The 27863-nt window shown below is 39.0% G+C and overlaps 2 protein-coding genes across 4 annotated transcripts in view; one reads left to right on the forward strand and one right to left on the reverse strand.

Moving 5' to 3' along the window:
* ARHGAP18 (Rho GTPase activating protein 18) overlaps positions 1-15844 on the forward strand; it is a 95205-nt gene extending 79361 nt beyond the window's left edge. For all 3 annotated transcript variants that reach the window (XM_072141557.1, XM_072141555.1, XM_072141554.1), the window contains exons 10-15: positions 1020-1102; positions 1993-2199; positions 3229-3363; positions 5061-5185; positions 11717-11778; positions 12841-15844. In XM_072141557.1, coding sequence (XP_071997658.1) covers positions 1020-1102; positions 1993-2199; positions 3229-3363; positions 5061-5185; positions 11717-11778; positions 12841-12935 — 707 coding nt within the window. In that variant the 3' untranslated portion in view covers positions 12936-15844. The remainder of the gene's footprint in view (positions 1-1019; positions 1103-1992; positions 2200-3228; positions 3364-5060; positions 5186-11716; positions 11779-12840) is intronic.
* Positions 15845-17631: 1787 nt separating this feature from the next.
* LOC140120516 (enoyl-[acyl-carrier-protein] reductase, mitochondrial-like) overlaps positions 17632-27863 on the reverse strand; it is a 41734-nt gene continuing 31502 nt past the window's right edge. The window contains exons 6-10 of the mRNA XM_072139532.1: positions 23381-23483; positions 23122-23195; positions 21163-21223; positions 19232-19304; positions 17632-17888 (exon numbers count right to left, since the gene is read on the reverse strand). Of these exons, the coding sequence (XP_071995633.1) occupies positions 17725-17888; positions 19232-19304; positions 21163-21223; positions 23122-23195; positions 23381-23483 (475 nt within the window). The 3' untranslated portion in view covers positions 17632-17724. The remainder of the gene's footprint in view (positions 17889-19231; positions 19305-21162; positions 21224-23121; positions 23196-23380; positions 23484-27863) is intronic.

Raw genomic sequence — 27863 nt, forward strand, 5'->3', positions numbered from 1 at the left:
ACTGCAGATATGCTTCCATTCTTTTGAATGTCAGGTAAGGTGCAAGCTTTCGAGACTACTTGGGTCTCTTCATTAAGAAAACTTCTGAATAGAACACAAATTTGTACACCAATGGACACGATAATACTTTGCTTGATGAGACAAGTGATAAGAAACGATATCCATTTTATGTATAAATGCTATTCTTTTCAGATGTTGTCTTATACCATGCCTGAAGAGGAGACCTAAGTAGTCTCGAAAGCTTGCAATTGTCACCATTTTTTAGTTGGCCTGTAAAAGGTTTCAACAACCTGAGGACTCTCAACTTTCAGCTGTTTAACCACTATCTAGCACGTTAAAAAAATATTTTAGCTAAGGTGCAGTAACTTACATCAGCCAATACATGGAGATCAGAGATTTGTACTTCCTGATAGGATAGGTCATCAATATTTTTACTCTGAAACATGTAATATGTAGCCTAAAGCTAAAGAGTACTGTATATACTCGAGTATAAGCCGACACGAAAATAAGCCGCAGCACAAAAAATTATTACCACAGAAAAAATGGGAAAACTTATTGACTGGAGACGAGTATAAGTCAAGAGTAAGAAATGCATTGGCCACAGCCTGCCTGATTAATGAAATGCATTAGTTAATGCAGCATTGATGGTAGTAATATTATATTGCTCACAACACATTAAAAGCCGACTTGACGTTAAGGGGACTGCCTAATAAGGTAGATAAAGAGGCAATTGCTTATCCCAGAATGTCCTAGTGGAGCATCAATGGTTATAAGTTTTCATATGTCTGCAAGGTCACCAAAGCGACAGGATAATACTGTATAATATGGCATCAACAAAAGACCTTCCAAAATCTTTTAAAATCTTACAAAACTAGATTTTCATATTCCATATGTAGCCAGAAATGTTCAAATGTTAGCAGTCACTAACATGCTGTAAAATTTTAAGGGAATACAGTTATAACCATAGTAAATGTAGTATAAGGCATTTCTGATGATGTTCAACAATTTGCTGCTTTCAGACCTTCCAAGTAAAAAGCATCGCCTTCAGGCTCTGAATCTCCTGGTCATACTTCTCCCTGATGTGCATCGTGATACCCTGAAGGTTGGTTTAGTCTTTAAATTATATTTCTTAGCTAGTTTCACACACTGGGGCACTTAAAGTCAGAAAAGTCTAATTCTGTTTCAGATTTATCTCTGTGTCTGATTCTGGATAATAAATCTGAACTAGTTTGTGTAATTGTACTTTAAACCGGCGATTATTTGTCTTGGTTTAAGCTAGAAAACTGTACCATAATTTTTGGTGAACAGACTTTTTCCAGCAAAGACATTTTATCATTTTGAAGGCCACATTCCTTTTGTTGCAGTAGTCATAAAAGTGCCTATAAACTGGCTTAAACCCTTGATAGGGCTCAGCCACTTTTTTGGTAAAAATTATGACAGAAAAATTTCTGTTTCGTAAACAGAACTCTGTCCTACTTTTTTGGTAGTATTCTACTACTATTTTTGCAGCTAAAGACAGAATTTGTTCCAGGAGAAAATATTTCGACATTTCTTTTGAATGAACTGCAAGGTCTGTTTTACCCAACGGTAATGGATGCAGTTTCATATATTCCGAGCTTGACTCCTTAACACAATTGCGCTTTTGCATTTATATTATGACAAGTTTACAATTTTGTGGTTTTAGAGGTCACATTGACACCTGGTTGTGGTGAAAAGAACTTGGGTTTACAAAGACACAGAATAACTTTAACGTGTAACTGAACTCTATAGATCTGCGGTGTACAACCTCTATTGGTTTGAGGGGTACGTTTTCATTGTTAACTTCAGGTGCTTACGTGAACTTAGTGCAGTGCCATGTAGGTAGGCAGGTCCTAACTACAGTAGGAACACATTTTGAACGAATACTTGGTAGCAAAAGAATAACTGTCTGTAAGAGAAGGGTGATGAATAAACTGGATCCTGTTTTGTGAAACATTTCCTTTTTGTTTTTAGGCTCTACTTGAATTTCTTCAAAGGGTTGTTGATCACAGAGAACAAAATAAAATGACTCTGAAAAACGTTGCTATGATAATGGCACCTAACCTCTTTTCTCTCAACACCTCCCCTTTTAAAGCTCTGGATCAGGAAGCTGTTACTAGTGCAGCCCGGACCGCTTCTGTCATGCTTTTCATGATCAAATACCAAAAACTCCTCTGGACGGTAGGTTAACTGCACGTAGAATCAAATTTAAGAAACATTGGTTGTCTGTACACCAAAATATCACCTTTCAGATCCGGTTATTATTGGTCTAAAACTTCAATCCATTTTTGATGTCTCTGTCTTTAGCTGTCTGTATTAGAAATATGATGGGGCCAACGCTCACTTTAGGATTTGTAATTTACATGCAGCATCTTATTACTAGGATCCCTAAGTGATGTATATTTTGGTGGGAAATATATATATATATATTTATTCAGATATGTCTTCTTTGGCACCTTACCCTTATCTTAAATCTATTTTTTGTTTCACTATTTCTTTACCTTTATTCTATTTTTTTGTATATCACAAATAAGGCACAGATCAGGTTACGTTAATCTACTTCACGTTGGATAAATCATCTTTGTCTGAAATCAACCAGTAGATGCTTGCCTGGTCTAAAGCATTTATATAAACCCCGAATATCGAATATTAGACGCTACAACTTCTTATGAATAATTATCATGTCTGCATTGAATGCACTTGTATTAAAAATCTAAACATGACTCTGTATGTGAGACGTAATTTGAAAATTATTCATACACATTTAGTATTTCTATCCATTGCTTTTTTTTTTTTTTTTTTTTGGACAAATTGGGGTTTAGTCTTTTCCACAGCAAGGACAGCCCACTAGACTACACTGTTCCACATTTCCAAAAAATTCAACCCTTCAACCCTAAAGGTTGGAAATCTGTTCTTATTTTTATTCATGATTCATGTGTGTTTTGATCTTTTTATAGGTCTGAGAGTTTTAGTTATATTTTGTTTTGGTCATTACCAGTGTCCAAAATGACGTACAGTCCATTACAAAAAGCAGTACAGCCCATTACTGTCTGGTTTTAAATAATGGAAATACTGTGGTATTTTTTTACATACCATTTTTAGATGTTTTTATGATTATGAAATGTTTAGGGCAAACACCTCCAATATGTTTTGCTGCTGTGAAGTTTTTTTTTTTTTTTTTTAATTTTATGACTGATCTTTCTTTTACAGATCCCAAAGTTTCTTGTTGCACAAGTCAGACAACAAAACCAGAAAAAAACTAGCAAGGAAAGGGCAATGAAACGACTACTAAAAAGAATGGCATACGACAGAGAGAAGTCAGAGAAGAGCGAAAAGCATGCAGATGTAAGCACAAACTTAAAATGATATTTTATACTATATTGTTCTGCAAGATAAACATTAACCCTTAAACCTTGAAAACTTCTTATCCTGTTCCCAGACTTTACACCACAGTGCTGTTCCTTTTACTGTCACTACACATTTTGTTACACGTCTTTAGTATTTCATGTTAGAAATGGCAATTTTCTGGCTGAACTTGTCTGGCAGAGTGGTTCTCTAGCTCCTAGAGTGGCCCTAATCTTATCTTCTTGTGACAATCCCTTTCATGTCCTGGCCATTACATTGCAGTTAATAACGTTGTAATCACAGGAGAGCTGAAATTCCCCTCACATGATAAAAGTAATCTAATATCTACTGGTGGGATTGATACCTTGTATTTGTTCACCAGAGGACAAATATGTTGAAAAAAAACAAGTACAGTGGTGTGTCAGACCTTTACATTCAATGTGACTTTTTATGGCTTTTTTTGTCCCATGTGTCAAATCTAAAGATTTATGCAACAGCATGTGTAACACATTACAAGTGAAGCTAAGGCTGCTTACATACAAGTGAATTTGATGCATTCAACGTGCAGATTGTGCTGGCTGGAACGTTCGGTATGAACACTGAACACAACTGGAACTGTTCGGGTTCAGTTTGGGCCAGACATTCCAGCCAGCAGATTCATATATGTCCTTAACCCTAAGGCTACATGCACATGGAGTTTTGTGTTTCCTTAACCGACGGCCCGTGTTTCATTAGTGTGTGAGCTATTGTTACACAATAGAAAAAGACTGCCGAAACAGGGGTAGAAATAAGACCCACTCTATAATTTGCATTTCAGACCCTCGGCTTTTGCGTGGGACTGTGGAATTCACGGCCATGTGGACACATTTGTCTTTTACGCAGTTTATTAATAGAAACTTATTACTTAGGCTCATTTGCCATCTTGTGGAAAAGTTTGGAAATTGCATCACACACTTGTTAGAGATGTAACTGCTATTTTATTAGGTTTATTCAATTCTATACAACACGCTTTTCTGTGAAAGAGAACCCTCTTTTTACTGAGCTCTAAAACTGCAGCAAAAGTTTGTGTGTTATTTCTATTTCTACTTACAGGCAGTCCCCGGGTTACATACAAGATAGGGACTGTAGGTTTGTTCTTAAGTTGAATTTGTATGTAAGTCGAAACTGTATATTTTATCATTGTAGTTCCCGACAATTTTTTTTTTTGCCCCAGTGACAATTGGAGTTTCAAATTTTTTTGCTGTAATAGGACCAAGAATTATCAATAAAGCTTCATTACAGACAATTTTAAGCTGATTATTGCAATCTGGGACTATTTTAAAGCATCCAGAGAGCTTCACCAGAGGTCACAGTGGGCAGAGGGGTCCGTCTGTAACTATGGGTTGTCTGTAAGTCGGGTGTCCTTAAGTAGGGGACCGCCTGTATATGTTCTTTTTTACTTTGTAACAGATTATTGTTAGATGATATTTTGCTAGTAATTCTACTAGGAAGAGATTTCTCTTGTACAACAATGTAATAATTTTAGCCTGCCATTTAGACCGTGTTGACAGGGATGGAATTACCGTAGCATTTTATTATCAGCAATAAGAATCCAACCGACTGTTCAGGTCTCTAATAATTCTGCATAACGATCCAATAGTATTGGAGCATTGCAGTGTATATATAACTCTATGCTTTATTTTTATCTCTGTTGAAAGAATGACATGTCTCCAGGATTCATACGGGTACAAGCACCTCAGTTTTCCAAGGTTTCTATGGCAGTACAGCTAACAGAAGACTTGAAAGCTGGCGACATCCTGGCCCGGTTTCTTAATCAAGAAAGGTATATAGTTATTTTTTCTATAATTTAGTTAATCAAGAAAAATACTTTTAATGGACTGTAGGCCTTTCCATACAGAGGTATCATTACTCGGGGTGTATTGGTTCTGAGCACACGTCCATAGTGAGTCTCACTTATTAGGTAGGGAAGCTCATGTGCGCCTTTGCTGACTTTCCCTTATACTCTGACGCCACCCGATTAAAAGATATGAGCAGCGATGGGACTTTTAATTGCTGAATTTCTTCATGCACTAGTTATATCACTGCTTGTATGATCAATGACTTATCATATACCATGATATTTAAAGCGGTATTCCCACTTCGGCAAATTAATGTTATTGTTTGTATGATGAAAAATAATACAGTTTTCCAATATACTTTCTGTATCAATTCCTCACAGTTTTCTAGATCTCTGCTTGCTGTCATTTTATAGAAAGCTTCTTTGTTTACTTCCAGTGGACACAAATCTGACCATGGTCACACAGGTGCACCGATCATTCGTATCATAGAGAGTAATCAGATATATGTGATATAACGAGCCATGCACCTGTGTGGTCATGATTTCTGTCCACTAAAATTAAACATAGAAGCTTTTTATATAACGACAGCAAGCAGAGATCTAGAAAACTGTGAGGAATTGATACAGAAAGTATATTGGAATTATGTATAACTTTTTATTATTCAAACAATATCAGTTGCTTGTTGAAATGGAAATACCCCTTTAAGCATTAAGTAGTGTCAGTCTCTGGGTTAGGGGCCTACTTAATCCTTTCTGTGCCTCCCAATGCTAAACTACAAGCTGCTGCCATGACTCAGTGTCATTAGTCACCGAATGGAACTTAACTAGTTTGTGTTTATGATTCACAAAATCTTATTGGCTAAAGTAGGTGGAGTTATCTTCAAGATGGCTGACACAAACCGCACCACACCTGACTACAGATTGTGTTGACATTGCAGCTCAGCTGTAGAAAAATGAATGTAGGTGAGCAGCAATAACATGTATTACTTGTTTATGGAAGGAAGCAGACTTGCTTTTCAAATCTGAGACAACCCTTAAAATTCATCAAGAAGAAAAAACCTACCTGAATCCTTATAGTCCAATGTAAATACTTGCCTTGACCTTTCTAACGTGCAGTCGCATATAAATGCATCCTTCCTGTCTCTCCAGCCCCTAACATTTAGCCCCATGTAAATTGATTCCTCTTGTATCTCCATCTTCTCACAAGCAGTCCCATGTAAATACACCCTTCCTGTCCCTCCAGCCCCAATAAATGACATCACTATTTCTTGTCCATTCCCCCTGGACATCAGTCCTGTTCTGCCTCACAGACCATCAGTCCTGCACACATTGCTTCTGTTTTGCACAGATACAACACTTTCTCGTTTTGGTTACGTACATCACCACAATGAATTTTGAGAAAACGATTCAGATGCAGATGAAGTTCAGGCTTTCAACTTTAAAGGAAACCTACCACTACAGATCTACTTATTAAGATAGATGGTAGGCGCATCTAACATATGTAAGGATAGCCCTTTTAAGGGCTAATCCGTTACTCCCGTATATCTTGCTAATCTTTAATCAGGTTAATAAGCAAATTCTCTAATGCAGCTACTGGGGCGTGACGTAACTGGAGTTGAGGCTACACGGCGCAGCTACTCCATGCCCCAGTAGCCTCTTTGATCCTCCCAACCAGACATTTTCAGCGCACAGCTGGAAGGAGCTGCATGCACTATCTGCGAAGCTGGAGTTCTGCGCATGAGCAAAACACAGGCCGGCGGCTGTGCGATCTCTGCTCCAAAGTTGGAGTTACTGCGCATGCGCAGAACTTTGGCTTCCCGGATAAATGTGCGCAGATACAAGGAGAAGATGAAGATGTCTGGGTAGGAGGATCAAGGAGGCTACTGGGGCATGGAGTAGCCGCGCCATGTAGCCTCTGCTCCAGCTACTCCACGCCCCAGTAGCCTCTTTAGAAAATTAGCATATTACCCTCCGTAAAGATTAGCAAGATAGAGGAGAGTAAAGGATTAGCCCTAAAAAGGGCTATCCTTACATACGTTAGATGCACCTACCACCAGACCTATCTTAATATGTACATCCATAGTGGTAGGTTTCCTTTAATTCAGTGCATTGAACAAATTATGGAGACTGTAAGTACCCTCCATACACCCCCGGCAGCAGGGGGTGCGTAGGGGTTAATCTTTAACAAGTGAAATGCATGCTCAAGAATATTCTACTTCTTTGTTTGAACAAACTCATGGGTTGCTTTGGCTTTATCTTTTGGGTCATTGACTATCTGTATTATGATACACAACCAATCAATTTGGCTGGGTTTGAGCACAGATTATGTCTCTGAAGACCTCAGAATAATTTGGCTACGTCTGTCCTGTGTCACATGATCAATAAACACTTGTGGTCGAGTGCCACATGCATGTCCAAGCCATCACACGCCTTCACCGCACAGTTTTCCTTCCATCATACTGGTAGAAGTTGATCTTGACTTTGTTCAAAAAATGGGGGAGATGTATAAATGTGTTTATCTTTAGACCAGTGCAGGGTAGAACAATTGCGCCAGATTAAGTATAAGTGAGTTGTACTTTCCACCTATTAGTTGGTCTAGTTTGCTACGTCACAATATTGAATTTTCAGACACACAGGCAATTTCCTGCTAGGTGTTGGGGAAATATCCCCATATCTGTGATGTGATGTGTGGGTCCAAATCATTGTATAGTACGAGCTGCTCGGTGAATCACTCAGACCTTCACATGTTTGAGAGAATTCCAATTTATTTAGGTTGCAGACAGTTTTTATAGGTTCTTGGGACAAAGGAACCTACTGAGCATACTCACATTCCAAGCCATCAACAGGATGTAACTGAAAGATGATCTTTTGTACACGGGGGGGATGGTACTATTCATAGGGGTCTTTGTTAGATACATGGTAGAAGAACAGATTCAAACTGGGATTCTATTCCCTCACATAGGCCACAGCCTTTGTTTTTTTATTTAGTGATATGCACCTTTTTTGGATGAGATGAAAAACTGCCTAAAATGGCCTAAAACCTATAATACATCTGGCGCGCAGCATTTCAGGTGCAAATAAATTTAGTTTTCTTGTGTAGACAGATTAATAGATTCCTCAATGTTCTTCCGGTACCGTGCTGGCGTTTTTTAGAAAAGTATAATCTACCCTTTCATTCTTGAGTTACTTGCATTATGCAGTTAAACCTCTGTAGTTACTTTAATGCAGCCTTCTCTTTGATATGCCTACATCCTGGAGATTGTTGGGTACTTTGGTGGCTTATATGAAGGGGTCCACCATTGTTTTCTGTCGGTGCCCAGGTCTTTTTGCATAGATGATTTCACTTGTGCTTTTTATTTTTCTGATTATAAAAACTGTAGGTTTTGGCCAGGGCCGATTCTAGCCTTTTTGCTGCCTGAGGCGAAATTTTAAAATGCTGCCCCCCCCCCCGTGTATGCGTGCACGTGCGTGCCCCTGATGATGCTACCTTACACACTAGTAGTCATTAGTCACAGATATTAGTGACCTCTAGTACCTTACAGGTGACCATCTACTCCATCGGGAAGGTACTTCTTTACGCTTTCTTCTGGCCTTGGTTTTCCTCCGAATTCACAAAGAAATGTCTTCAACTCCATGCAGCACAACTCACCATGGCGCCCCTAAAAATACCACAGTCACAATATAATGAATTGTGATTCCAATATATATTATCCTCACAACATGACTGAACAAACTATTCTCAACATAAAACATCCTTTAGTCACCCAAATAAGAGCATATAGAGCAATTCAATTAGGTGCCCTAATTTAGCCTCCCCCAATAATGAACAGCCGAGTATACATAGTCTCTCCTCTCTACCATTTATATACAGCCTCTCCCATATCCCCCTGTATACACTGCCTTTCTTCTACCCCCCTGTATACACAGCCTACACCCCCCCACACCCCGTATACAGTCTCAGCTCCCCCACCACCTGTATCCAGTCTCAGCTGTATACATGCCCCACACAATTACCCCCAGTAATGTCTCCCATACAACCCCCCAAAATTTCCCCCATACAACCCCAATGTAATGTGTCCCACAGCCTCCCAGTAATTACCCCCACAGCTACCCCCAGTAAGTAATGTGCCCACACACAGCCCCCCAGTAAGTAATGTGCCCACACACAGCCCCCCCAGTAAGTAATGTGCCCACACACAGCCCCCCCAGTAAGTAATGTGCCTCACACACAGCCCCCCAGTAAGTAATGTGCCTACACACAGCCCCCCAGTAAGTAATGTGCCTACACACAGCCCCCCCAGTAAGTAATGTGCCTCACACAGCCCTCCAGTAAGTAATGTGCCCACACACAGCCCCCAGTAAGTAATGTGCCCACACACAGCCCCCAGTAAGTAATGTGCCCACACACAGCCCCCCAGTAAGTAATGTGCCCACACACACAGCCCCCCCCAGTAAGTAATGTGCCCACACACACAGCCCCCCCCAGTAAGTAATGTGCCCACACACACAGCCCCCCCCAGTAAGTAATGTGCCCACACACACAGCCCCCCCAGTAAGTAATGTGCCCACACACACAGCCCCCCCAGTAAGTAATGTGCCCACACACAGCCCCCCCAGTAAGTAATGTGCCTCACACACAGCCCCCCCAGTAAGTAATGTGCCCACACACAGTCCCCCATGTTCTTCCCTGGCCCCTGTCATGTCTCCCCCTCACCTCACTCAGGCAGCTCTCTGTGTGTGTACTGCTTTCCCCGGCAGGTCATGTGACCATTGCATCATCAAAGGTCCTTCAGCCTTCATCCTCCGGGAGTCTTCTACTCCCGGAGGGTGAAGCAACTGCTGGGGAAAGCAGTCCCTGTACATGGTCTCATAACGATCTGTGTCCTGAGGACACAGATCGTTATGAGAGAGGGAAGGAAGATCTAGCGATCCCCCTGCTGCACTCACCATTCCGTGCTCCCACGCAGCTCCCTCATCTCCTCCAGCCAGCAGCCCTCTGTGAAGGGACACAGGTCGGCACGGGCACGTGGTGACGTCATCACGCCGACCTGTGTCCTGCAGAGCGGTGCACACAGGCGCGATGTGCTGCACCGCTCTGCCTATAAATTACATCACCGCCTTGAAGGCGGCGATGTAATTTATTTTACAGGTGGCACGGACCTGCCAGCCATTGGCAAGTCCGTGCTACCAGCGGCAAAATGCCGCTTTTAAATGGGGTCCGCTATCTGCCGCCTGAGGCGGGGATTTCACCTCGCCTCATGGCAGAAGCGGCCCTGGTTTTGGCACTCCTAATATTGTATCAATTTCTGGTGGGTTTTTGTTTTTCCAGCATAAAGGGGTTTTCCCACGATACAATGGAGACCCCCATTGATCAGCATGTAAGGTCCTATGCTGTGGAAAGGGCCTAACTTGTTTTGTGGGAAAACCCCTTCTAGGATGGCTTGTTTCACCTGCATGGAGTGCTTCTTCGACCACTTGTTTTCTCACACCTCAAATTAATTCCAGGGCTTCTATCTGCTTAATTGAGACTGACCTAATGTAGGAATAGTCCACAGCTGACCATAACACAGTATTTGACTCTTACCTTGTATTTAAGGCCACAACACGGTACCACCACTAATCATATCCTATATTTTAGGCTCTTCATGGCACTACTTTAGCTATCATAAATCATATAACAGGCATGCAAAAAGATCAGAAGTCATTTATTCCAAAAATAATGACACTCCACAAAAGAAACTACCTATCATGCATATAGCATCATAGTCCAGTCCTACTACCACCAGTACATGGACACAGAGCAGTAATTCTCTATTGCGTTTATATTGGCATTGTACAGTATTACCATTTCTAACCTGTATTTAAGAACCACTTTCTATAACTTCCCTTATTCTGTGTATTTTCTCACAGGATAGCACTACTTCTGCTGTCCTTTTGTATGTAATAGATGTATTTATGAAGTCTAAGCTTCTTCAACTGCTAGAAGAGAATCATCGACTCATTATTTTTATTTTTTATTTTATTATGAACTGGTCGTTTTCTGCAGATCAAAAAGTTCAGACTGCACAGAATGGGAATCCTTACATCATACAGAAATATAATGCAAGGGCTACCTGTCTGCCGGCCAAACTGGTGCTGTAAGAACTGTAGCAGTGCCATCATAATTCTATATAATGGAAGGACTCCCGTATAATATGTGCAGTCCGTAGGATCGGACCCACATACAGCCATCCTTATACTGATATCATGGGAGAACATGAAATTTGAGTAAAACCTTTTATTTTTAAATAAATATATTAAAACATAATTTGTAAAGGAAATCTTTTGCTGCAATATATGTTTTAATGAACATGAAAATTTGTTATGACTTTTTTATGCAATTGTCTAGTGATTTCATTAAAATTTACAGATTGTAGCAGGATATTTGTCATGGTAGACATGTACTGTAATACAAACCCTCTTTTAAACACATGCTGCTCTATATGATTTTGATTTATTTTATTTTTATATTCACAGTGGAACATCTAGAAATTTAAGGAAAGAAGAAGTTAGCTTATATGAAATTGGAGGAAACATTGGTAAGCTGACATCATCATCTAGTTTTGACTATATAGTGTGTCTGATATATGTCTGATTGCTCGGCGTCATTGGCTACACTTCTTGTTTTAATATATTTTTTTTTATTTATTAAACCCATTTTAAAATAATTTGTGAGAGCCATGCTATAGATAGATCCTTGGTTAATTTTGCTAATTTCAGTAAATCTATAAAAGATATGGATAGAGGCCACACATAGGTGTCTGTGTTCGTCATTGGCCACACTTATCAAACATTTGGTGTCCTGTATGCTCACACATAGTGGCCAAAGATTTTTAATCCAGTTTTTGGGGCATGAAAGCCCCAGGATATTACAGTAGCAGCATTTGGTTTAGACATCTATGTGCTTCCAAAAAGATGTATTCCCTACCCTCTTCACCAACAAGTTGTCCTTCAAGTAGACATCTAACAAACAAATTGGTGTAACATTATGTATTATTTGATTGGAATGTAATGTCTAATATTGTAATTGGAGCAGTAGACAGAAACCTGGTGAATGATGTCATCTGATGTGTCCACTGGTTTTATCAATTGTCTACTGAATGGTATCCACATCTGACTTCTTTTTTTTCATATTGCCACTAAGCTGGATGTCCACTTTATTAAAGAGATCAGTTTTGCAAAAGTAAAGGGGGCATTTATTATACAATATTTATTATATAATTATGGCTTCTAATGAACTCGGCAGAACTGCTCTGCTAGTGTACAACCCTACACCAGGAAGGGCTGTAGCAAGTGCATAGGCTCCAGTGCGACCCACTCCAAGCCATCCACACCCCCTTCATGCCCCTCCATGCCCACTTTGTATGGAGGTTGTGTAAAGGGAGAAATGTTCACAATTAAAGGTGGTGCACTAGTATTTGTGATTATTTCTGGGCTTGATTGCCCTGGAAAATATCCCTCTAAGTGCATATTGTGTTTTGTGAGACAAAACTTAGTGTATTTACATTATATTTTATCTCTGTGTAGCCCCCACTCAGGTGGCTCCAACTCGTTTACATCATTTCTAATCTTATCCTTCCCATTTCTGTATATTCCCTAAGGTGAGCGCTGCCTAGAAGACACAACTTACATGAAAGATTTGTCTTTACTCAATCCAAATGCCGAATGGGTCATAAAACCAAAACCCAAGGAATGAACTATTGGACATCTAAAACAGCGTAATGTTCAAAACAAGCATGATACCGTATATGGAAAAAGATTCATTGCAATAATGACAGTATGCACCAAATGCTCAATATTCATTACAGGGTACTGCAAGTACTGTAGCTATTTTATAGCCATGGGTAATGCTCATGTTATCACCAATAATGGCCAGTTCTGTTCATTTATTAATAATAATATAGTTTGTGAATCTGGTTTCTGTTATACTGATTTTGGGCTGCTTTCAATAGTAACGATTCTATATTGTTAGTGAAAGCTATTGCGGTAAAATTATTTTCTAAATGCAAAATCCAGTTGTAAAAGTTTAGTTTTCCTGGAGACTCCTTTTGCCTTAGTAGAAGTACATGAAGGAATGATTGTAGCAGGACTATATTTTCTTTTTGTATAGATAATAATATTTTTGTTATACATGTACATATTATTGTATACAGTATTTTTAAAAGGATCATACAAAAGGTTGACAATGTGGACTTTACACGTAGCTTGTTTTACTTGTTTTTTATATTGCTATGTAAGCTCCTTTCCTTTTATACTGGCCATCGCCTGACCAGCATGTAAATGTGAGTTTACCTGTAAAGGCTTATGCATCATTCATGTATCGCTAAATGTATCTTCTTAGGTTGACTATGGCTGAGATCTGGCAGCTGCACAAGACTATTCCAAAAGGACATAAATTCTGGATTTCTGATTGCTTTTTGTGTTTTTGATTTTCCACACTATCTGTTCTAAAATGAATTCTGTTCGATTCAAACATGCTGATACTGTGAACACCTTCCTCCAGGATAAAGAATTGATATCTTTACAGGAAACAACTTGGGTAGCAATTGATGTTTATGTAGTATGTTGAAAATATTCTGGTTGGAATACCTACTGTATAGTGTACTGAGTAAGGAATACCTACTGTATAGTGTACGGAGTAAGGAATACCTACTGTATAGTGTACTGAGTAAAGAACCAAACAGTCCTTTAATGGGTGCCTGTCACTCAGATGATATTGCCCTTCCAAAAAACAAAATAAATATTCTATGGATGACGGCTAGTATTTGCTTTATACTCTGAGCAAACTACATAAGTGCTCATATTTAATGGATCAACAGTTGTTAACCAGCGCTTGCCCAGCAGAAACCTCACTGAGAATGGCACAGTGATCCAGTGTTAAAGAAGATCTGCTATTTGTTTTCATGCATTATAAAGCAAACATACCTTGAGAATGTTGTAGCTGCACTGAGGCAGAATTCTATCTTGTTTAATCCTTGAGTTGAGTGGTTTTGCTGAAAAAACTATTATAAATTCCAGGACCTTGGGAAAGCTAGCTGCACAGCAGGTTTCTGAACAGCCAAGACAGGACTTATTAACCTGAGCTGGTTCACTCATACACAGCAGCTGGGGGATGGTGCAGCAATTGATTATTCTGCCTGTCAGGGAGAACACTGTGATTACACCATCCTCTGGTGCAGTGCATAACTAATGTGAAGGGAAAAGCACACAGCCCAGACACAGAAGCAACAGATATTCTTCTGCATGAGTGTAGCTACAGCATTCTCAATATATGTCTGGTTCATAATGCATCAAATAGTATCTTTCCTTTAAAGGGTTTGTCCCAAGTTTAAAGTTATCCCCTATCCACATGATACAGGATAACTACTTGATCGCTGAGGGCCTGACTGTTAAGACCCCCAACCAATGATAAAGGAACCCACAGTTCTCCAGAGAACGAGGAACCTTTTCTTAATAATGGGTGGAGCAGCCGCATGATCATGCGCCCTTTCACTCCATTCACTGGCTATGCAATGTGCTCCACTTTTTCCATCATTCCCATACAATTGAATGGAGCAGTAGGGCACATGGTTAGCCCATTAGTGAAAATGGGATCCCTGTTCTTTTGAGAGCTGAGAGTCCCATCAGTTGGACACTCACAAATCAGTTACACCTACACTGTTGATAGAGGATAACTAAAAGTGGACCTGTCACCCTAAAAAATGCATCTAAAAAATGATCTGCTTTCTAAAGTACTAGCTTTATCGGAACCCTAGCCTCAGACACTGCAGCGCCATAGCCTCTGAATGCTGGACCGAGCTTGCAGCAGTCTGGCGTATTCATGAAGGGGCAGTCCAAGACGCTACTTCTCCCCCAGACTGCCCTCCCACACCATAGGCCTCCTCCGACCGCCCCCTCATGAATACGCCGGACCTCTGTGAGCTTGGTCCTATGTTTATCGGAGGGTTCAGTTACTGAGTTTTTTTAGGGTGACAGGTCTTCTTTAAATGCTTGAGGAAAAAACATTTTAATGTTATTTTTTCTCTAATGTTAAACATATTTAGCCACCAGTAATTTTGCAGCCATTCCACGAGTATCACAAACCATCCAAGATTGTTACAATTTTGTTGTAGCAATAATATACTGCAAATTATTAATTTTCTTCCAAACTGTATTTTCTGCACACAATATTTGCATGTAACACGCAACGTGTGTAGGTGTAGTGAGATGTTAGAAAGCTTAGAGTTTGGCTTATTATGATCCTGACTACTGTTTAAATGAAGCTGCTTGCTCTAAGGGCAATATAATGTTGGTGAAAGGTTTCCTTTAATTTATGATTTGTCAATATTTGTAATTAGTTTTGACCTTGTTTTTGTCTTCTAAATTAAAATTTTTTGATCTAGTGAACTGTATAATATTACATTAGTTTAGACTGCAGCAAAAATCTCAACATCTACTTTTACTTTTAAGTGTCTTTTGTTGTGGACGCACATAAAACTATTAATTAGTTATACTGAATATAAGCTTCCAAACCTTATCAATCAAATAATGAGCAAAGATGAAATCTAATTTGTGTTTCATTATATTATTTTGTCATATTGTATATAAAAACATTCTTCAAATGATGATTTCTGTATTTGTTTTCTTTGTAGCGTTTCAATATGTTTGAATATGGTCAGGCAAATAAAAAAAATACAATAATAAAAGTCAAATGATACATCTAGTTTTCTTCCTCCCCCTCCTCACAGGCTAAGATGAAACAAATTTGTGACAGGGTTTTTTTTTTTATTCAACAGGTACCACCCACACTATTTTCTTCTCTTAAAACCATGTATGGTAACAGCCTTAAAGGAAACATACCATAAGGATTCTACGATCCGAAGTAGATCTGATTGTACATACCTCCTGCCTGCCTCTGGCCTAATCTGTAATTTAATAATCCTGGAACATAATCTAACTTTTAAAAAACATTATTTTACTAATATGTAAATTAACTGCAGAGGCTACTGGGGCATGTACTAGCCTTGCAAGGCAGTGGGAGCTTAGACTAGTACACACTCCATTAGCCTCTGCTGTTAATTAACACATTCATTAAATAAAGCTTTTTAATGGCAGAGGGTACTGGGGTGTGTACTAGCTCCAGTGCCTGGCCAAGCTGGTACATGCCCTGTAGCCTCTGCAGTGATTTTATATATGAGTAAAATAACGTTTTTTAACAAGTTACGGTAGGTTAGGTTCCAGGATTATTAAATTACAAATTAGGGCAGAGGCAGGCAGGAGGAATTTACCTTCAGATCTACTTCTGATAGTAGATTCCTTACGGTAGATTTCCTTTAAAGTCACAGTTAACTTGACAAAAACCCTTCGTAAAAAATATCCACCTTTTAGTGAAAATGGTGGGTGCATGTTTTATAGGGGATTTTTTTCAGTTTATTGATATTGATGACCTATAGTATTATTGCATCACAAGGTAAGGCTGCTCATGTCGGCTTATCTCCAGGCTCGATTGAAGTTCGCAATTGACCATTTGGATGATTAAGACTAGACACAAGAGAATGTTGTGTGGTCAGATGAGCCCAAAATAGACATTTTTTAGTCTCAACTCGCTATAGTTGGAGGAAAAAAAAATGACTACAAGAAAACCAACCCAACTGTGAAGCACTAGGGTAGCAACAACATACTTTGCTACCGCATTTCTGAAAAGAGGATGGGATAGCTGCACCGTAATGATGGGAGAATAGATGGGGCCAGGCATCACTAGATTTTGGCCTACAAACTTCATCCCTTATTAAGAGCATTAAAAATTGTTTCTGACTGGGTCTTATAGCAAAGCATCACAAAGCACACAGCCAGGACAACAAAGGAGTTTCTTGTTACGAAGCATTTCAAGTGCCCGGTGTTGCCTAGCCAGTCTCCTGACCTGAACCCAATCAAAAACCTTTGGAGGGAGCTAAAATTCAATGCTGCCCAGCACTGTCCCTGAAAAAAGCTTAAGAAAATGGAGGAGTGGCCAAATCCCTGCTGTACATACTTGGTCAAGAATTACAGCTAATTTCTCACCTCTGCGATTGCATATAAAGGTTTCTGTACCAAATATTAAGTTTTGTTTACCTATGGTATCTAATACTTATTCAATGAAATGCAATACAATTCAAATAAATTGCTTAAAAATCATAGAATTTAAAAATAAAATCAAGAAAATCAGATGTTGAAGTATACCTACGATAGAATTTCAGACCTCTCCATTCTGGCAAAGCTTGGAATATTGTAGCCATCAAAAAAGGACAGCATACTATTACCAAGCTTATTATACCTTCTTTATAGTTTCCTGTAACCCAATGAACAGTGGGATCGTGACATTTTTATATGAATTTACAAATATAACTTATAGTGCATTTCATATTATGACTAGGTTGTTTTTTATTCAATTTATGCTAAATCCATGAAAATTCTGTTCAGTGCGGGAGAAATAGACAGAAAATGACTTCATTCATAGCTCAAATGCATTACTTCATGATTAAGACATGCTTAACGCTATAAGGATCCATGCAGGCCTGTAGTGCTTTTCTGTAGTCCTGAAATGGTACTTCAGTACAAATGGGTTCCAGCAACTGTCCTCTTTTTACCATCTCTGATAGTTCAGACACCATATTGGTAAGTTTTGTTAGATCTAACAAGATGAAGAGGAAGATATATTAAAATTGCATACAGATGTCTTCATACATACACATTAGCTCTTTAATCAATACTAAAACAGGATAGAATTTAGCCTTTGAATGTAAAGTTGAACGCTGGAAAGCAGAAAGCTATTCTTTAAAAATGGCATATTATTAAGCCGTAACAGATATGAGAATGTTGCATGCATTTTCATTGTATCTTTAGATGGGGTTATCTGAAATACACATTAAAAAATGCTGATCATATCGGTAAATAAGTTGCTTCACCAATAAGTCTTTATTATTTTCTCAATTAAGATGTTCCCTTTAAAGGGGTTTTTGGTTCAAAAATAGTGATCTAAGGGACAGGCCCCCAACATCAGATTGCTGGGGTCCCACAGAACAGCTGTTCACTGCAAGTGATATACAAAGAAAACTGGAAGCAGACAGCTTTGTTCTCATTGTAATGGCTGAACTTCCCTACAAATTTACCTGCAGTAATGAGGTCTGACCACTACACAAAAGAAACAGCTGTGTTGGACTCCAACTAATCTGATATTGGGGATCTGTTCCATGGCTATGTTGTCAGTATTTTTAACTTGTAAAATTCCTTAGATTGCAAATAAAAATAAATAAGCAAGCATAAACATGATGTAAAAATTGTTATTCCCAGTGGTGAACCCCTGAATGCAAAATAGAGGCCAAATGTTGCCACATTTTCGCCATTTCATAACACATGGAAATGAAAACATTATTGGCATTAGAATATGTCGAATCGATGCTATTTTTACAACCCGTTTTTTTTTTAATCTGTTAAAACCTATACAAATTTGGAATATATCCTCATGATCATATCAACCCATAAAATAAAGGGGAGGCGTCATTTGGGATGCAAAGAGAAAGCCATAATAAATTAAGTGTATGGAGCAATGCATTTTTTCATCAATTTAACCACATTTGGATATTTCTTTCCAGTTTCGAGTACACATCATAGAATTCAAAATACTTGCACTATGAAGTACAATCTGTTATACAGAAAACAAGCTATTATATATAGCTTAAATTGCCCCTTTGGTTCTTTATTGAGTTGTTTATTGAGTTGATCTTTCTCTATAGTAAATACAATCCTCATATTTGGTAAAGCTTTATTTTCTATGGTTCATTACTTGGGTCACTCAGAAAAGGCTGGTCTCCTATCTGTACAATTAAAGAGCTTCTACTTGACGGCACAGTGCATTATCGTTGGACAGTACACTTTCGAGGTAAATGTACCCCAATATTGTAAAGTGCTAGTGTAGCATTTTAAAATGGCTTCTAAATCTAAGGACTTTAAGTATTTTTTTCCATGAGAACTTACCATGGATGTTATTTCTCTTCCATTGCGTCATCCAAAAGCCACATATTTTTATGTTTTTAAATATTAATGCTTTCTGAAATAAAACATGTCATTTATTTCATATGTCTGCCATAAACATAAATACACATATAAGAAAGAATGAGAAAGTAAGCCCACCTTTAGCCTCACCAAAGTCTGTAAAAAAGGAACTATGACAAGTGTTGCCAATAATGACACCGACTATGTTGAATCATAAGCTTAGACCTATTTACAACCTATGATGATGTGCTCGATATCTACCTATATAAAAACACAGAACCTTTACTTGATATAAAACATTACATCTTTATTAAAACTCCTCATTATACATAAAATGTACAAAATGGATGGAGGTACACCAGGAATCTGGGTAAAGAGGGCTGTACAATCACGGTAAGTACTTAAAACTATGGACAAGAGCTAAACAGCAACAGCTAATGAGCAAGACCGAAGTGAGTCATATACATGCTCTAAACTGAAACCAAGAAAAGTATAGCTGAGAAACTGCACTTACAAATGTTAGTGAAACATATTACCACGGTACAGACCTTGGAACAGCGATTAACTCAGAAACATGTTTTCCCCCAGCTTCTTCTGGGGCATGTTTTGTAATAGCACTTCCTTTTTATATGAGAAACAAGAACCAATCCTAACAAAACCTACTGATGACCTGAACAAATTGCAACTAGTTCCAGGTAACCCCTGTGGCTTAGTACCTGGTATGGATGCAAATATAAGTATGATGGTACTATCCTTTCCCAAGATAAGGTCCAATAGTCCCAGCATTCTGGTAGCAACCATGGTTAAAGCTGGATGCTATGGCCAGTTACAACCTCAACATGCTCAAAATAACGAGCTTGACCTGTGATTGCGCAGTAATATCAAGATATGCCGTCTAACGTGTGCTTGACTCCTCTGTGCAGTGCTGCTTCTGTGCTTTACTTTTACCTTTCTTGGTTCCAGTTAAGAGCATGTATACGACTCACTTAGATCTTGCTGTTTTTTTCTGTTGTCCATATTTTTAAGTATTTATAGTGATTGTACAGTCCTCTGTACCTAGATTCCTGTGTACCTCCATTCCTTTTGTTTTTATGTATACTGAGGGTTTTCAATAAAAATGTAATGTTTTATATCAAGTAGAGGTCCATTGTTTTGTAAAGGAAGTATCTCCAATAGAAATATTTTGGAAGTGTTCTGTGTACATGACAATGGTGAGGGTCACATTTATCAGACTCTATCAAAATATTGTTGTGGCCTATATTATCAATATGCTGTCAATGGCAATGATAAATTGTCTTGAAAAATCATCATCGTCATAGCTTACACTGTGTTCACATCTGCTACAAGGCTTCTAGTATTCAGCAACGCAGCAAAAATAATGGAAACCCTTGATGTATACAATGACATGACTTCAAGGAAGCCCTCAGAATGGGAATCTCTCTGGCTTCTGGTTGTAGTCTGGTAACGTATCCTCAAACTTATTATGAGTTACCAGTGTATGTCATTACAGTCCAGGGAAGGTTATCTGATGATCGTATGATGCTGTCGTGAGGACATTGCATTGAATCAAAACAGCCATTGACCTCTTACATTTGCATTGGGTTATCATTTTTTAATTTGAACGCAAGTATAAGGATGTTGAGCTATTATTGTGTTCAGTTTGTGGATGAGACATATGGGAAAATGTTACATTTCACAAATAAGTAGTAATATGACATTGATTTGAAGAGCGTATGCATAATTTCAGAGTTTGTAATGCATATAAACCTTACACAGAGCTGGAGCTAGGCTTTCTTCCACCTGTACCACCAAGTTTCTACCTTAGGCAAGGCAAAGTGGCTTTTTGGTGAACCCCTTCCCCCAACACTCGAGGCACATATAAATAATGTCCCTAGTCTACACTTGTGACTTACAGCAGGTAAAGGAGTTGGTTTTCTTGACATTCCTCCATAAGTGACCATGGTGCTCCCATCCCTACATAATAAAAGAAGATTTAGTAAATGCTCAGAGGAATTTGGATCTCATGTGTGTAAAAACGTTTATAAAGTAATGTTCTATGCAAAGAATTGTAGGTATTATAATTCAGACTCCATCCAGTAGGGAAAAAAATGAACACTCAAAAACGTAAAGTGGTGTTCTTATTATGTGTTTCTTCCGATCTTTTAAGTTGTAACCTTTCTATGTGAAAAAGGTATGTGTGTAGATGAAGCCAACAATGAAGAAGATACTTTTTAGTGACCAAGAGAACAAGCATGTACAGCGAACAATGACTGATTCTGCTCCGTTTCTTAGGGGAATAATAACATTGAGACTTCTGCATGGTGTTTTCCATGTCTCTTTTGTGAACATCTTTCCAATAGATCTTAATTAATTAACAATGCCATATCCCCAAAATGTTCTAGGTGTTTGCTACTTTAACACACCCCCAGAATAACAAATGAATTAAAGTTTGGTAAGTTACAAACATAGTCTGATGTACTACTGTAGTATTTGGTGGTATTGTCTTTTGCTTATGACAATCCTTCATAAGCAACCCATTGTGCTAAATTGTGACAGACTGGGCTCTTAGAGAAGTTGACTCCAGAAGGTGAATATGTCTGTTGAATAATTCATAATAAAAATATTCCAAAGGGTCTCAAAACATACTTGATGTCCAATTGTACCCAGCCACAGCTCACCAATTCAAAAGCCTTTTCTAAGAGATATGTTTAATATAGGAGGAGACAGGCTTAGACTGATGGGCCCCTGAGCTTAGTGGGCACTGAGGCCCTACTTTATGGGCATACAGTATATTTCTGGATCACTGAGCTAAGAGGGCCTAAGTAAAAGGCAATGAAAGAGCTCATAGGACCAGAACAGTCCAAGGAAAGGGCTATAAAGCAAGCTATTGGTCAGTTTTTTTTTAGAAATTTGCAAATGGATATCAGAAAATATTTTCATGTAGGTGTACAGTTGTGGGCCCCAGTAAAAGACTTTACCGGTGGGCCCTGGGCACTCCAGTCCAACACTGGAAGGAGATGTGGGAATATCCCAAATCAACTGTGAGTCACATTTATGCTCCAAATATGTATATTTACCATGTACAGTAGCTTAGCCTATAATATGTTATCTACTGTAAATCATGAGTCAATGGGAATCTCCATAGGTAGTTTGAGAAAGCGGTTAGGCTTGTAAAGTATTATCCATGAATGATCACATAATGCAAGTGTTCCTGTTGCACTGTAATTTACCCATTGTAGCTGAAAACCAAAATTGATGACCAAGAACAGAGATGCTGTGGACTGCGTGTTCGTAACTTGTGAAGTCTGTCACGTTAAGGTCTTGTGAAGCTTTGGCCATTCCATCTTTGTTGCTTTGTTAGATCTGCTCGTAGCATAACATTCATCTGCATGGCTACTTTCCATTTGAGTTTAAGGGAGCAATGAAAATAACCAAGTGTATAGACTATTTGGTGCTTTGTTAGTCTGAGATGGTGTTTAACATATCCTGTGCATATGTCATAAATAGACAAGTTGGAAAAAAAAAACTCTTAAGTCGTTGGACGTGTCTGAAAGTTGTGATGAAGTTGGTGTCCACTACTTTGCTACATTATTTAAAAAAATAGCTGTATGCTTTTGAAAAGGATTGTAAAAAGGCATAGTGCCTCTAATATAACTCCAAAAAATGTAATTGAACGTACAAGTCCTAATGAGCAAGTGCATGTTTTCCTAACAATGACTTCTAAACTTCTGGGATTTGTCCAGCTTTGAACTGGAGTCTATTTCTATGTCCATTTTGATAGTAATAATATAAGTATGTGTAATATGTAATCTGGCCACCAGAGTCATTTTTTATCTGTGAAACAGTTTATACTCTGAGTATATGAAACTTACTTGAGGTGGCAGAAGAGATTTCCCGCGCTGTTTCCACCTACACAGTTAAGAGCTAATTTGGGCCTTTCAACTACCTGTGAAAAGATGAGAGCATGGCCAGGCCGGTACGTAGAGCAATGTACTCTGTATGGGTAATTACTTTATACTGTCACTTCCGATTACTAGTTACAAGCTTACACTACAATCCAGCCACTGCAAATGCGTTACAGCTGTAAATGGAATCTAGAAAGTGTATAGGGGCTACTGTGCTCACAATTACCTTAAATAGATTTTCCATTTCTGGTTTCTCCAGTACATCCTCAGTTATAACATAGGTGGCACCGAGGGACAATAGTTTCTCTTTCAGTGTGGACAAATTAGGTCTTCAAGGGACATAGAAATGAATAAAAAAGTGTAAACTTTAAAAGAAAAGCAGAACATTTGATCAAATCACATAAATGAACATATCCTAGTTTTCTGTAATAAAACTCGATCATTACATATCTTATCAGTGGCATAAAATCCAGATCCTACAGAAACAAATGAGGTATTTTTTGGTCAATCTATGAATTAATGACCCAGCCCCAGCAATATATATTTAGTATGTATACATAGCTAAAGATGTCTGTTGCAAAATATCTTCTGTAGAAAAAAAATTAGGTATGATAAAATCCAGTATGCCAAATCCTTCATTCTCCTGACACCTGTGTGTCCTGTGTGAACCTCAGGTTGCTACAGGTAAAGTAGTGAAACAATGGGATACGTATCCCAAAATGTAGTTATGCCAGAAACTGTGGTACCATTTATGACTACAGGCGGTCCCCGACTTAAGAACACACAAATTACAGATGACTCCTAGTTACAGACAGACCTCGGTCCATTGTGACCACTGGTGAAGCTCTCTAGATTCTGGTAATTTCCTAAACTTTAGAACCAGGATGCAATGGCCAACTGTAAGGTGTCTCTTATAAAGCTTTATTGGTAATACTTGCAGCCATGACAACCCAAAATTATGAAAATCAAAATGCAACAAGGCCCAAAAAAATAAAATTTCAGGATTTACACTTACAAAATATACCAGACGCAACTTATATACATTGTTGGGGGAGATTTATCAGAAGTGTCTGAGGTAAAACTATTCTAGTTGCCAGTGGAAACCAATGAGAGTGCATCTTTAATCTGTGGGATAATCTGCATTGTGCCAATGGTAATCTTATTGGGTGGAGGGTTGTCTTCCAGGGCTTGGCCATGAAACATTTAGTTTCAGTGAAGGAAATCTAAAAGATATTGGGGGTCATTTATGTTATTTCATCCATCTCTGTGCTCTTTTTGCACCTGTTGTGAGTCTATTTTTTGCACCTGATTTGTCTTTGTCGTTTTGGCTCTTTGTCAAATGCAGGTTTTTTTGTGCCTTATTAAAAAAAAGACACAATTTGTTGCGCAAATCATACCATTGCCTTTCCTAAGCATGATCAGGACTGGTGTGTTATTGCACAATTATTTGCGCCCATATAGGCGCGAAAGTATAATAAATCAGGCGCCAGCATCTGTATAAAGGCACAATGTAATGACAAATAGGGTGCAACAACATATGGTAAATAGAGGCTTTTCATTTCAAAAAGACAAAAAATAGGTGCAAAACCACTAAAGGCACAAAAACACCAACAGAAGGAAAAGATAAATGACTCCCATTGACTATTTTATTCTTGGTAAAGGCCCGCTACTATTCATACATGACCATGCAATTTTATCAATGTGTTGCAGGATATGCCAGTTCTGAGTCTTTTACTGCACATTTAGTTGTTCTAGATTCACAATGTGGCACAACATCTGCATTTCTAATTTCACACAGACTATTTTCGGTGCAGCCATGTCCTTTTTTCAGAGACTAAGCCACCTTTGTCAAACAACTGTATATAGTTTTTGTGCTGAAAGGTCAGCAACAGGTCCGGCCGGCACACAATTTATGATGTCACATGCTGCGAGCATGAAGCAAGAAGAAGAGCTGCTCAGACTGGGGAGTACAGGCTGGCAGGCTATATAGGCTATATACTAAATGGGGCTGTCTGGCTATATACTACAGGGGGATGGCTGGCTATATGCTACATGGGGCTGGCTATATACTACAGGGGGCTGGTTGGCTATATACTAACTGGGGCTAGCTGGCTATATACTACAGGGGGCTGGCAGGCTATATATATTACACGAGGCTGGATGGCTGTATATTACAGGGGGCTGGCTTGCTATATACTACAGGGTACCGCCTGGCTATATACTACTGGGTGCTGGCTATTTACTAAAGGGGCTAGCTATATACTACTGGGGAGGGGAGGTAGTGACTATTGCATTTCCAACCCTAGGCTTATACTAGGGTCAACCGGTAAAATTTGGTGCCTCGGCTTTTACTCAGGTCGGTTTATACTCGAGTATATAAGGTTGTCGGAAAAGTGCTAAAAAAAGGTCTAAAAGCCTTGACAAATGAGGTGCAAGGCATTTTAGACAGTCAGTTGACCCAAATGATGGCAGAATGCTGAATGATGGCTGGGTAAAATTTGTGTGGAAGAACTTGGTTGAACCATCTAGTCCCGTCCTTGGCACTTTGCTTGGTCCATGATTCACAGACTAAACATGGTCATGTACTTTAGCTCCAAATGGCAGGAAGGTGGGGGCAACTACTTATTGATGCTTTTGCATTTACAACAGAATGTTATAAATGTGATTTGTAGGTGTATTGGGGCTTTAAGAGTTAAAGTGCCTCCTTTTTGACCTTTCTTTTAAAAGCTTTCACTACTTCTACCAAGTACAAAAGTTGTTTGTCAACTGATACTAGCACAGTTGTAAAATGTTCTGGCATAATGACAGGCTGTCTGCTCCAATCTAGAACTGCCCACATGACCCTAGAGAGGCAAATCAGCATATTGGTTGCTGATTGCTTGAGAACGCTGGTGGCAAGAGAAAAATTCTATCTGCAGCACAATGAGTGGCACAACACCTGTGAAAGGGTGCAAAAAGTTGAAGATGGAGGATGTGAAGGGTGGCCCACTTTAATTAAGGTCTATGTTACCAAGCTTTACAGAGCTGCCCTTACATTACATAATACCGCAATATCCCATATGTAGAACCTTCTGCTCTCCCCCAAAGCAAACTCGCATGTAAATTATATCACATTGGGTGGGTGTTGTGTGTCATTCAGAATCTTGTATCTTGGTGACAGATCCTCTTTAGTCAGTTTGGTTTCTGCAGGATGCTGATTTACCAAATTTGTGTTTGTCTATATCTGTATATATCTATACATTACATATACACTCTAGATTATGCAGTCCTTTCCTTTCTCAATAGAATGTTACGTGTGAGATAAATGTGTGTGGTGGAGATTTTATGGCTTGCTGCACACGTAATTGTCATCCATCACATCTTGTCTGTGCTGGAGCATTCTGATCACACATTTTCTGTCCTCTTGTAACACCCACACAACATAAGACCAGCATAATATTGGTTTTACACAACATAGATAAACTACGTGCCACAAGCACAGACCTTCTAATAGTTCCGTCAATAAATCAATCGGATTCAGTACTGAGGTTTTAGAAAAACGGAGAGTGAAGGGTATGGCCAGGATTTCTGCACGTTTCAGTATTGGACTCTAGAGGGCACTATGTGACAACCAACATTAAAAGATGTTTATTTTCTACTGTAGGTTCTTTTGTGTCTTTTTAACCTTTGTCGATTTCGAGCATAACGAATGAACGTAATTGAAAAATCACAAAATAGTCAAAACCAGCATCATCCTATGATTTATTGATGTCTTGCCCTCCAGCTGTGCACAGGGCAACTGACTTTTTATTTACCAATTCAGATAAAGTTTGTGGTGGAGTAGGTTTTCTCATGCACTGCTTGCATCAGCTTTACATATCACCATGTAGGGTTTAATGAATTTGATGTATGTCCAAAATGTGGAATTTTCAAAAGTGAAAGCTTTTCAAATTAAATATCTTACAGCTCTAATGTATATATGAATATGTATGTGTATATATATATATATATTTATGTGTGTGTATATATTTAGTGAGTTTGGGGAAAAAGCGGCAATCATCTGTCCTGTTAATGATTCCAATATAACCTTGTGGCTTAAAGGACACCCATCATCAGGTCACTATTTTGTCACCACTACCTGTTGGAGCAGACCACAAGGATCCCATCCCAGCCTTTATCTAGTCAATTCATACATTAATCATTGTAAAATCATCTTTTCTATATTATGTAAATGAGGCTGGTCACATGGTCAGAGGCAGTGGCGTCACCCCTGTTACCCCTCCCCTCTCCTCCCCCTGCTCATGTCTGTGTGTAATGTATAGTAAACAATTGCTAGTGTATGTGCTTTATCTGCTGACATGCTGCATCCTCCTAATACACAGAGACACAAACATCAGCTACACATGAATCTGACATGTTCTGCTATAACATGTGCAACATCCCCCACCGGGGCCTAGCCTTTGAGGTGAGGCCTGGAGACAGTCGGGGCCCGCGGTACCGGAGTGGCTGGCGGTTGCGGCCTAAGCACGCTATTGTCACGGTGCTTGGTACGGGGGAACCGGAGGGCTGTCCTACAACCTGGCAGGTCTCCAGCAGGGTGGTGTTGGCAAGAAATGATGAGGGAGAGGCTGCTATAGCGGAGCTCCCTGGGGCAACCCTTTGGTCTCTAGAGGATGAGTCTCTGTGTAGTGGACAGGGTGCCTGTGATGTTGGCAGCTGTAGTAGCAGGG

This window comes from Engystomops pustulosus, chromosome 3 (assembly GCF_040894005.1).
Source record: "Engystomops pustulosus chromosome 3, aEngPut4.maternal, whole genome shotgun sequence".
NCBI lineage: Eukaryota > Metazoa > Chordata > Amphibia > Anura > Leptodactylidae > Engystomops > Engystomops pustulosus.